The sequence below is a fragment of the Saccostrea echinata genome, unplaced genomic scaffold (genome assembly GCF_033153115.1).
Source record: "Saccostrea echinata isolate AGI-Se365-2 ecotype Australia unplaced genomic scaffold, CSIRO_AGI_Sech_v1 ptg000022l, whole genome shotgun sequence".
Classification (NCBI taxonomy): Eukaryota; Metazoa; Mollusca; class Bivalvia; order Ostreida; family Ostreidae; genus Saccostrea; species Saccostrea echinata.
In genome coordinates, this window is record NW_026889771.1 from 8,033,263 (window position 1) to 8,045,099 (window position 11,837).

Genomic DNA, 11,837 nt, shown 5'->3' on the forward strand with positions numbered 1-11,837 from the left:
GAAGTACATATGAGTACATAAGTACTTGCAATTTGACGAATACAGATTATTTTTGAAATAATGAAGTTTCGATGTAATTTTTTCCCGATTGTTTTGGCCGCCATTTTTCTCCTGAACTTAGTTTTGTTTACCGAACATGTTTAAGGGTTTAATGATATCCATATACATGTACTATTTATAACTAAGTGTATTCCCTTTTATAAAGATAAGAACTATTGAATATAAAAAGAATCAAGTTTTGCATGAGGTCTCGACCTGGTCTTTCTAAGTTGAAAGAAAGCGAGAATTGCTTTTCTGCAAATCATTTTCAAAGCATTTCATAATATTTGTATATTCGATTGCAAATACAATAAATTGACATAGTTTTCCTGACAAATTTATTTATTAATTTCAGTGAAGTACATGTAAATGAATGCATAAAGGATTCCATACGTGTCTACTGTATAGAGTGTAGAAATGGGGATTAGACTGTTATCTAAAGTTTGTCGGGGTCAGTTTGTGTATCTCAATTTTACGTGTCGTGGCATACAGACAATTCAAGGCAAAGGGAGAAAACGGAACAAAGGTATTGATTTTAGCAAGTCTAGTTCACTAAAAATGTGGCACACTGCATGAATGTGATTTCCAGTTGTATTTTAAGATTGTGACGTTTATATCTATAATTAGACTTTAAAACGTCATATGTTTACTTCAAAAAAGGTTTTAAAAAAATCATAGTAGCATATAAAAATTTATATGTAGTCTGTGTAAATAGATATGTTTCTGTTGCATAGAAGCCACCTTTTTTGCTGTTAATATTTAAAATGAAAGGTTCGAATTCTTCATTTCTCAAGCCACGTTCTATTTTTTTAATCTAAGTATTACATTTTTTTTTTTACATCTCAACCGTTTTTGCAGAAAATTATCAAAACATCTTTAAACTAGATGTGTTTGTGAGACACTGATGCCCCCTTTGGCAGCTCATAGCGAAGGTTAAAATTTCTCAAATGCAAGTAAACCTCCAAGGTCGAGGTAAAGAGATCAAAAATGTTGGTACCCAAAGAAAGGTCTTTTCTAAAGGAATATACCTGTGAAATATGAAAGCCCTAGTACCAACACTTGAAAAGTTATGGCGAAGGCTGAAGTTTTTCAAATGTAGGTCAAACGTTAAGATCAAGCTAAAATGGTCAAAATTAATGGTGCCTAAGGGCGGGTCTCGTCACAAAAAAGGGAAGGCTTTATCACAAGAAATATACATGTGAAATATGAAAGCTTTAGTACCAACGGTTCAAAAGTAATGGCCAAGGTTAAAGTTTTTCAAAAGTGGATCAAACTCCAAAGTCAAGAATAAAGGGCCAAAATTGTTGGTACCAAAGGGAAAGTCTTCTCACAAGGAATACGTCTGTGAAATATGAAAGCGCTCTCACTAACCGTTTAACCGTCAAGGTAATAGTATTTTAAAAGTTGGTCAAACTCCAAGGTCAAGGTCAAAAGGTCAAACATATTTGTACCCAAGAAAGATCTTCTCACAAGGAATACACATGTGAAGTATGAATTAAAGCCGTACCACCAATCGTTCAAAAAATATGGCCAGGTTAAAGTTTGAAAAATTTTTGCAAAAGTGGGTCAACCTCCAAGGACAAGAGGTTAAAATTGTATTCACCCAGAGAAAGGTCTTGTCACAAGGAATACATATGTGAAATATGAAAGCCATAGTTCAACCAATCAAAAGATTGGGCAAGGTTAAAGTTTTTGCGGGCAAACAGACAGACGGACAGACAAGGCAAAAAAACTATATGCCCCGAATTTTCGATCACGGGTACATAAAAATATCAAATTTTCTACTGCGTTATAAGTTCATGTACCTATAATGGGTGCAAACATTGGATCAGATTTAATTTGGACAATACATGTTATAAAACCTCGATTCTTGAGGGGAAAAAACTCACTAAACAGATTTTGAGAATTTTTATACCCCCGCTCCGAAGGAGAGGGGGGTATACTGTTTTACCCTTGTGTGTCTGTCTGTCTGTCTGTCTGTCTGTCTGTCTGTCCGTAACAAATTTTGGTCACAGTTTTCTCAGGAACTACTCATTGCAGATGCTTGAAATTTTAGCACAATCTTTGTTTAGGCATGCCATATGGTGGGATTCATTTTTGTACGAATCCGATGTCAACTTCCTGTTTATCCGTGCGTCTGTCCGTTCCATACATAAAAAAATTTGGTCGTGGTTTTCTCAGCAACTACTCATCGCAGATGCTTGAAATTTTAGCACAATCTTTGTTTAGGCATGCCATATGGTGGGATTCATTTTTGTACTAATCCGATGTCAACTTCCTGTTTATCCGTGCGTCTGTCCGTACCACACATAACAAACTTTGGTCGCAATTTTCTCAGCAACTACTCATCGCAGATGTTTGAAATTTTAGCACAATCTTTCTTTAGGCATGCCATATGGTGGGATTTATTTTTGTACGAATCCGATGTCAACTTCCTGTTTATCCGTGCGTCTGTCCGTACCACACATAACAAACTTTGGTCGCAATTTTCTCAGCAACTACTCATCACAGGTGCTTGAAATTTTAACACACTCTTTGTTAGGCATGCCATATGGTGGGATTCATTTTTGTACAAATCCGATGTTAACTTCCTGTTTATCCGTGCGTCTGTCTGTATTATACATAACACATTTTGGTCGTAGTTTTCTCAGCAACTACTCATTGCAGATGCTTGAAATTTTAACACACTCTTTGTTTAGGCATGCCATATGGTGGGATTCATTTTTGTACAAATCCGATGTTAACTTCCTGTTTATCCGTGCGTCTGTCTGTATTATACATAACAAATTTTGGTCGTAGTTTTCTCAGCAACTACTCATTGCAGATGCTTGAAATTTTAGCACAATCTTTGTTAAGCCTTGCCATATAATGGGATTCATTTTTGGAACAAATCCGATGTCAACTTCCTGTTTATCCATGCGTCTGTCCATACCATACGTAGCAAATTTTAGTTGTAGTTTTCTCAGCAACTACTCATCGCAGATGCTTGAAATTTTAGCACAATCTTTGTTTAGGCATGCCATATGTTGGGATTCAGTTTTTACAAATCCGATTTCAATTTCCTGATTATCACTGTGTTTGTCCATAACATAACTTGTGTATTCACATCAGAGCGGGGGTATTATTAGTGAGCATTGGCTCACAGACTTCTTGTTTTGTTTCCCCTCCACACCCCTGGCCTTTACGTGAAAACACAACGCATGCATTGTGCTATAATATATAAATTTATATAAAAATCATATAGCTACTAATCAATATCTTTCAAAAACTAAAGAACATTTCCTGAAATTTCATCTACTAGAAAAGCAAGATTATCGGGCGATGATATTTTAAACCTCCCAATATCCGAAATTAAATGACTTCAAGTCAAGCAAAAAAAAAAAACACAAACAAACAAACCAAAAAACAAAAACAACAAACAAACAAAATCATGGGTATATAATGGAGTATCTTGTATAGCTAAGACTACACATGTGTTCCATATCCTTTTTTTAAAATACATTGTGAAAAAATACTACCTAGATAACGACACTTATATTTATAAGATGTGGGTATTTGCCTCTATTTTAAGGATGAAGAACGTTTGTTTTCTTTGAGATAGTTTCTGAAAGCCTAGAAATTCTTGTCATTTAAAATTTTGTAATTGATGGTGGTTATCAAGCAATTGTTCGGGTTCTTTTGTTAGGAAATAAAAGGATATAGAACACAAATGAAATTGATTTTTTTCAAACCTGCAGTACTTTATGAATAAGTATAACTTTATGAGAAATTGTTCCACATCCTTTTGTTACCAATGGTTTTTTTTAATAAAAAAAATTTTTTGTTGCAGATGTTTAAGAATTTCAAGGTGGTTGGATCTGTTGCTGCACCATTTACTCCCTTTCACAGTAATGGGTAAGAAAAAAATTAACGGCATCAGTAAAATTATTGAATTCCTTATGCAAACTAACTAGTCCTAGAAAATGTTGATTTCTGTCTCAAAATTTGATTTTGTTATCTAGAAAGACACAGAATATGTCCGGGGTATCAGTTCATCTGGGTCTGTGATGAAATCGACAAGGAGCACTGAGTGTTGGTTATAAATCTCTTTGGGTTCCTGTTGCTCAGATATATCAGAATAGGTTTAAGAAAAATGAGTGGAAGAAATCAGCTGGTCCCAAGACGAAAATAAAAAAAAAAAAGTTACTTTGAAATCACAAAATTTTTGAATTCATGTTCTCCACGAATGGTTTAAATCGTAACCAAGACAACTAAGCATTTGATCTAATCACCACAAACAAACAATCGAAAATTTAGTCCCGCGAACATGATTGATTTTACAGATTTTATTTTTCAGGCAAACTTACGTATATGAATTACGTATATGAATTTTTTTAATGCTGAAATTTTCAATGGTTGTATGGCTGTATGGTTATACGTTCATCGAACGGAGATAAATTTATACCTTATATAGTGTCAGCATCTTGCGTGTAGACAATACAATTTGCGTGGCAGCGCGTTTTCTAGAACAGCAGTATATGTGTGTCTTCTTTTTAAAAAAGAAACATGATATGAAAATACTATGTACCATATGTACATAAGAGTTGAAAGACAATATAATAATACATAATTATCGTGCAAACAAAATAGTAATACGGCATATGGCATTACATTTTTAATGACCATTCTGGTTTATTTTTCTCCCTTCTAAACACCTTTATTATTTTCCATGGCCTCAAGTTTGTTTGTTTGTTTGTTTGTTTTTTGTTTTTGTTTTTTTTTGTTTATTATTATTATTATTACTATTATTATTATTATTATTATTTTGGTACCTGCTTCGCATCCCATTTTTTATGTGTTTTCTTGAAGAAACTAGAAAATCTGATCATGGAAGACTATGGAACATTAAAATAAAAGATTTCCACTTGCAAGTTTGCTATGTTTAAACATAATTTATGCAATTGGTGTGTATGTGTGAGTGTGTGTGTGTGTGTTTAGATTCATTAAATTTAAATTCTATGAAACATAACTGATCATTATTTTATTTCCTTAAATGTTATCAAAGAATGCATTAAGGAGACTTGCTAAAAAAAAAATGGACACATGGATAGGTATATGTAAATGATGCAGATATCAAATTTCTAAAATATTAAGACATTGCAAAATTTTCAATGGTGTTCAAAATTCTTAAGTTTTGTCTTTCCTCTTTTAAATTATTGCGATTTTAATTTCAATCACTTTACAGAGAATATTTGAAAAATCTAAGAAAAAACTAAACTTAATGTTGCCAAACTTATTTATTTTTCTTAGTATCTTTGTTTCTTAGTAATTTTAATATCTGTTTTCGTGATTTTTCAAAAATGTTCTTTTGTAGCAAGTGATCTTATCTTTGACAGTTCCCTTTGTTATATAGTTCTGAAATAATGTAACAAATGTGCTTAATTCATGATAGATTCTGAAAGTAATTTATTAATCAAAAATATTTTAGAGATATCAACTATGACAAATTTGGGGAGTATGTGGAATACTTGACAAATCATCATTTTCAATACGCTTTTGGTAAGTAGCATTTTTCTTAAAAACGTATATAATTGTATTATAATATGCTTATAATTATATGAGTGCTTTCAATAAGTAGATGATATTAGTGCAATGTATACGTTTTACATTCTTGAGTTACATCACTTTTCAAAACAGTGAATGGGACTTTAGCGGAGGGAATGTCTATGACATTAGAAGAAAGAAAAAAAGTAGCTGAAGCGTGGATGAAAGCATCTAAAGGAAAGTAGGTACTGAATGTCACGTGACATCGATAAATTTTAGTTTGCTTTATTCTGGAATACAGAATCATTATGTTTTTTTTTCTTGTATGATAGACTGAAAATTATTCTGCATGTTGGAACCAGCAATATCAAAGATTCCCAAGAATTAGTAAGTTTTAATCGTTATTTCAATGTTTATTCAATATCAAATGCAAAACTTTCATTTCACAAGTACAACTGTGAACATTATATGTCATGACAGATATATTCAGATGAATGATATGACTACTTTTCTATGTAGGCTAAACATGCCAGCACTCTAGGAGTAGAAGCGATAGCATCTCTATGTCCTTCATTCTTCAAACCTGCCAATGAAGGTTAAGTGCTGCTTACTAATTATAAACTAAATTGGTTATTTCTTTCCTTCTATTTTATTAAAGAGATATAATTTTCAATTAATGAATAATGGCCGATGACTGTTTACTGTTTATGTTTAATTAGAAATACTAGTGGACTGTATGTGTGATATTGCCAGTGCTGCTCCAAATGTACCTTTCTTCTACTACTGCATCAACTTTGTCACTGGGATATACTGTAAGTAAAAAATGAGATTGTTAAGTGGGTCTCATGGCTTTCACAACAGACTGCACCCACAAAATGCATAAGCCAAGCCATTATCAATTTCTTCAAAAATGATTTTAAAGGAACATTATTTGCAGTGAATCCTTCAAAATTTCTCTCGCTGGCTAAAGAGAGAATACCGAATTTGGTCGGTCTGAAGCATTCATCTAGGGAACTGCCAAACGCATATAACTGTACTCTTGTGGATCCTAAACGTTTTCAAGTCTTAATGGGAACCGATTCAGTATGTATACCATTAATTCCTAGATAAAGTTATATCTGTATTTAAACACACGATTATACTTACATATGAAAATATGCCCCTTTTTCTTGATTCCTTACCAAACATGCATTCAAACTACATCATCGATTATAACACATCTCATAAACAATAAATTTCCATTCATTTCGATACACACTTTTTTATATTTTTATTATTGTTTCTTGAAATCTTTATTATTCATAATTTAAATGTATATTTTTAACAGCAATTTTTGCCCTACTTCACGCTAGGCATCGACGTTCCTGTGACAGCACCATACATGGGAACCTTATTCTACAAATTAAAAACAGCGTATGATACGGGAGACGTGAAAACAGCAGAAGCTATACAAGTTAGTTTTTGGTTAAATTGATTTTGTTGGGAAAGTGTGGCTTGTCAAAAAATCCTGTTCCATTATGTACACAAAAACTCCCAACCCAATCAAAGGGATAAACCTTCAAAATTTGGTTTATATCAACTGAGGTACCCCAACTGTACCCATTGCTTAGTAAGTGCAAATACAGTGAAAGCAAACAGAAGACAGAACACTGTGTCGCAAAACTTGGTCCCTAGGATGCTTTTCTGGGTCATGTACATTCCAAAACATCAATGATTACCAAATTAACGTGAACCTACAAAAACCCTAAAGAATCGGTTAAAAGCAGCACGGATATTCATTAAGTGTCCACATTAATATCGATATAAATGGTAATGTGTAAGCAATACGTGATTGGAATTCCTGGACCTGGAGATGATAGACGAAAACAGGTTCTTGCTTCATGTTACAGATGAACGAGTTAGATTGTGGTGACATAGGGTATACATACTAGTACCCAGGGACATCAGATCACCCTTTGGATAATGCTCACTTATTGTGCATCTCACATTAGGCCATTCCAAGTTTTTTCTATGTTTAGCACCCGCGTGCGCCTTGGTTTTTGATACCCCATATGAGAAAAAACAAACAAAATCAGGAGTCCTGAAATTGAATATTCTGGTCGAAATTACTGAAATCTGTCAATTTCTCAAGATATTTGTCTACAATATAGGAACATATTAGGAACATTGTAAACACTGAATACCTTGATTTTGCTGAAGAATAGTTTTTTCTCCGAGAAAAATAGATTAATGAAATCAAATCCTTTGAGTGACGTCATTTTTATGACTATAAGTCTGTGTTTTATTTTTTGATTTGTGTGTTTTTTGCGAATAGGTAGGTAGGTTTTTGAAAGATGGGTGGACGCTAAACAGAGAAAAAACTTGGAATGGCCTTATTGCAAGTTGCATGTACTAACAACAAAATCTGTGTACATGTATATAGATGCACGAGAATGCAGATACCATAGTTTTCGGTACGTACCCACCACATTCAGAATGATGCCAAAACCCGTTTGCTACTGTCGTGTCGCCCTTTTGGGTGATCGCACTTATTTTGGGAATTTGTCTAGCTCGCTCGCTTGTGAGAGACCCTTAGTTATAATGATTCCGCTTTTCAGCCACCAGGTCCAGATTAGGTTTGGTTGCACTGTAATACGGAAAAGCAAAGCGTGGATCAAATTAAAAACGATGTTACTTTATTCACGTCTCCAACTATAGAATATACAACAGTCACCAGGCACAATAAAATAAATCATTATGAGTTGCTCGTAGCATTACAAACAAGTGTGCCCTAACCTACCTAACATCTGGTGACTCATAGAGTGATTAAACAATATTAAAAAGACTCACTCTATATAATAAAAATCTAGACAATGTAATTTCCAACTGAAATACTAAAGCTCATACTTTTGTTTACACTGGATACATTTAAATTTACCTCCCTCGACTGGAGAGTTTGATAATAATAATAGAGCCAAACAAACAAAGGCATTATATTTCCGGTATAAAACCAATAGAAAGTAAAACGTGCCTAACTATAAAACTACACTCTACATAGGACTACAACTACCAAAATACAACAAAAATCATAAGAACACACATCAAATATAAATGCCCTGATCTCAATATAATACTTTAAAAATAGATTTCTATTTTAATGAAAACTCAAATTTTGTAAACTAAAGCTCAAATTTTTGTAAACTCTAGAAATTAATTGCAAATGTTAATAACTAATTAATTAACCTCTTCTTTATAAGTTTTAGAAAAATAACTTAACCAAATAAAACATTTTTACCATACCTGTAATAAGGAAAAGCAAAGCGTGGATCAAATTAGAAACGATGTTACTTTATTCACGTCTCCGACTAGAATGGCCGAGTATCGGGCGCAATTCCATTCGGAGACCCACGCTTGCCGTAAATTATTTTGTCCAATCAAATTAGTTTTTCTTTGTTAATTTGTATCAATAATAGCCGAAATATCGTATTTTGAAAAATCACGTGACATGAACTGACCATTACCTGAGTATTTGACCTGCCACTTAACAAGTTAATCCCCTAACAATAGGTTAATGGATTCTACTTCGTTTGATAGTGTTTTTGACACTAGACAAAAAAGATAAAAGAACCCATAAATAAATGTACAAAAAAACACATCACCTATCTACAAATTACTGCTGTTCTCTTTTTCCAGAAAAATTACATAATTGTATGGCTAAAGGCTTAAACAGTTTACTAATCCCTCATGCCAAATATTCTGAGTAACACATATTATTTATTTTAGACAATTACCTGTACTTATTTTTTTCTTCAAAGACATTCCTTCTTTTTCATCAAATAAAATACTATTACCAAATTTCTATACATATATCTCAAATTGTAACAGGAAATAAAATAAAGACTTTACTATATAATTCCTATAAGACGAGAATACCAAAATGTTATGTTAAAATATCCACATACATTAATCTTAACCCAAATTGAAATATTAATCGACTAAAATTCAAAGTGAACTTTTATCTTTAATCATAACTGTCCTTTCTGACATATTTCATTTTGTCAAATAAAATCTGCAACATGACTATTTCCCCCCTTGCTACCATTGCTTTCGTCCCTGAAAGCTCAAATTTTCCTCATGGAAAGAAAAATAGTTAATTTGAAAGATATCCAAGGCATCAATTACATACACTCGACAAAAAAATTATTACACTGTTTTTCTTCTTCTTCTTTTTTGTTTGTTTTATGCAATATATCACATGTTTAAAAACTACAACTAAACCTATGGATAAAAAAATATATAGAAAAAAAATATATACATGTATATACATAAAGGCAATATTGATACCCATATATGTGTTCATTTTGAATCCCTGAGATTTTTCAATACTTTATTACTTATAAGTGGGAAAAACGAACAAACAAATATCGTAAAATAGTCATCCAATATTAAAGAGTAAAAAAAAACAAAACCAAAAAAAAAGAAAACAAAAAAAACAATGAGGTCCCTGTAATAAAAAATTCATACAATAAATGGAAAAAGAAAAAAAATTATTGAGTTGTGCGATTCAATGCAATGTTGACAACAGAACATAGAAAAAAAAATTAAAACCATACAAAAGGAATTCATGTTGCAGATTTTATTTGACAAAATGAAATATGTCAGAAAGGACACTACTGTCCGCTATAAGACTTGAGATAAAATAAGCCATCTTGTCAACATATAAACTTTGGAGGCCAATACATAATAAGGGCATTTAGTAAAATAGATACAATGTATTGCAATTGTATTACTGAATCAATATTAAATTTTGATAAGTATAAAAGAAGTTTTATTTCCTTATTTCTAGAGTGTTAGACGGTAGCTCAGTCAGTAGAGCACTCGCACCATGATCGGAAGGTCGTGAGTTCGAATCTAAGTCGATGAAAGTCGATAAAAAAAATGGGTAGCAACTGTTCCTTAGCCATGCGCTCGGCACTTTGAAGTGAAAGTTGCGGGTCCTTCGGATGAGACCTTAAAAATCTAGGCCCCGTGTCACGACAGGCGTTGGCACGATAAAGATCCCTCCCTGCTCAATGGCCCTGAGTGCCGAGAAAAGGACCAAGTTTGAAGCCCTTCACCGGTATATGGTGACGTCTCAATATGAGTGAAAAATTCTCAAATGGGACGTAAACAACATACAATTAATCAATCAATCTAGAGTATTATGTAAAGAAATTTACATAATGAATGGCAAATCATATGAAAACACACTACTCAGAAGAATTGTGGATGGGGACACTTTTCTTTCTGTGTATATTTCGTAGGAATTTCAAATTAGTTTTAAAATTTTCATTTTTTAAAAATTTCTTTCGTTCTATTTTTAAGAGATACTCTCAGACCTTATCTAGTACTTTTTTCACTGTCCTCTGTACAAGTTCGTGAAATAGGACATCAGCTAGTATATAATTCAGTATTATCTATTTCATTTTTTTACAGGCTCGCATATTTGAACTGAATAATATACGTGGAGATTATGGTGATTATTTACATTTATATTCTATGAATAAGACATTTGGCAATCTTGTAAGCATTATGTAACTATACAAAGCACCCTTTGTATTATCATTAGTTTTAAAAAAATTTAAAAAAAAAAAATTGAAATATTGATTGTCTAGATTGTTTAAAAAATCTATTTTTGGAACAGGAGCCGGAGTAGAGATAGCCAAGGCCATGTTTGGTATCATAAGTGGAATCGACATAGGTCCAGTGAGACTGCCAATCACACGACTTACAGTAGACAAATTCAACATGCTTAAGAAAGATCTGACAGCCTTTGGTCCTGCAGAATAAAACGACAATTAACGAGCATTACATTTTTCCCCTATATTCATTTGTATTCAGTTCATGTATTTGATTCTATTGTAATATATGTTGAATATAAGACGCAGTGTTTTCTGAAAGATTAAAAGGCATTTTTCAAGAACATATAAGAAGTCTATATACATATACATGTACATGTCTTTGACCATGAAATATCAAGTGAATAAATTGTATTATAAAATGTGTCTGTAAGTCAACGTTATTTCTTTTGAATTTAAAAAAATTGTTAAATGCTTTAGAAATTTCGATTCTTTATAGGATAAATAAATAGGATTTCAAATCTGACTCAGGAATGAAAAGAAACCGGGACATTTTTAACTTTATTAGGTCATCTGAGTCACTCAGGTGACCTATTGCTTTCTGTTTTCGCCCGCCGTCGTTCGTCGTCCGTAAACTTTTGAACATTTTCAGCTTCTTCTCTTGAACCAGTGAACCAA

General features: G+C 32.6%; 1 protein-coding gene across 1 annotated transcript; it reads left to right on the forward strand.

The window, feature by feature from the left end:
* The first annotated feature begins 457 nt into the window (after positions 1 to 457).
* On the forward strand, positions 458 to 11,421 carry LOC133190855 (N-acetylneuraminate lyase-like). The gene is made up of 11 exons (XM_061326540.1): positions 458 to 565; positions 3,869 to 3,933; positions 5,507 to 5,577; positions 5,716 to 5,803; positions 5,895 to 5,949; positions 6,082 to 6,157; positions 6,282 to 6,374; positions 6,500 to 6,645; positions 6,890 to 7,015; positions 11,017 to 11,056; positions 11,225 to 11,421. Exons 2-11 carry the CDS (start codon positions 3,869 to 3,871, stop codon positions 11,368 to 11,370), a joined length of 906 nt encoding a protein of 301 aa, XP_061182524.1. The 5' UTR covers positions 458 to 565; the 3' UTR covers positions 11,371 to 11,421.
* The last annotated feature ends 416 nt before the right edge of the window (positions 11,422 to 11,837 follow it).

Bases quoted from the DNA above. Each gene is read 5' to 3' on its own strand.
- LOC133190855 (XM_061326540.1), top strand. From the start codon at position 3,869: ATGTTTAAGAATTTCAAGGTGGTTGGATCTGTTGCTGCACCATTTACT. The intron at 3,934-5,506 runs GTAAGAAAAAAA...AAAATATTTTAG, and splicing joins ACTCCCTTTCACAGTAATGG to AGATATCAACTATGACAAAT. The intron at 5,578-5,715 runs GTAAGTAGCATT...TTTTCAAAACAG, and splicing joins TCATTTTCAATACGCTTTTG to TGAATGGGACTTTAGCGGAG.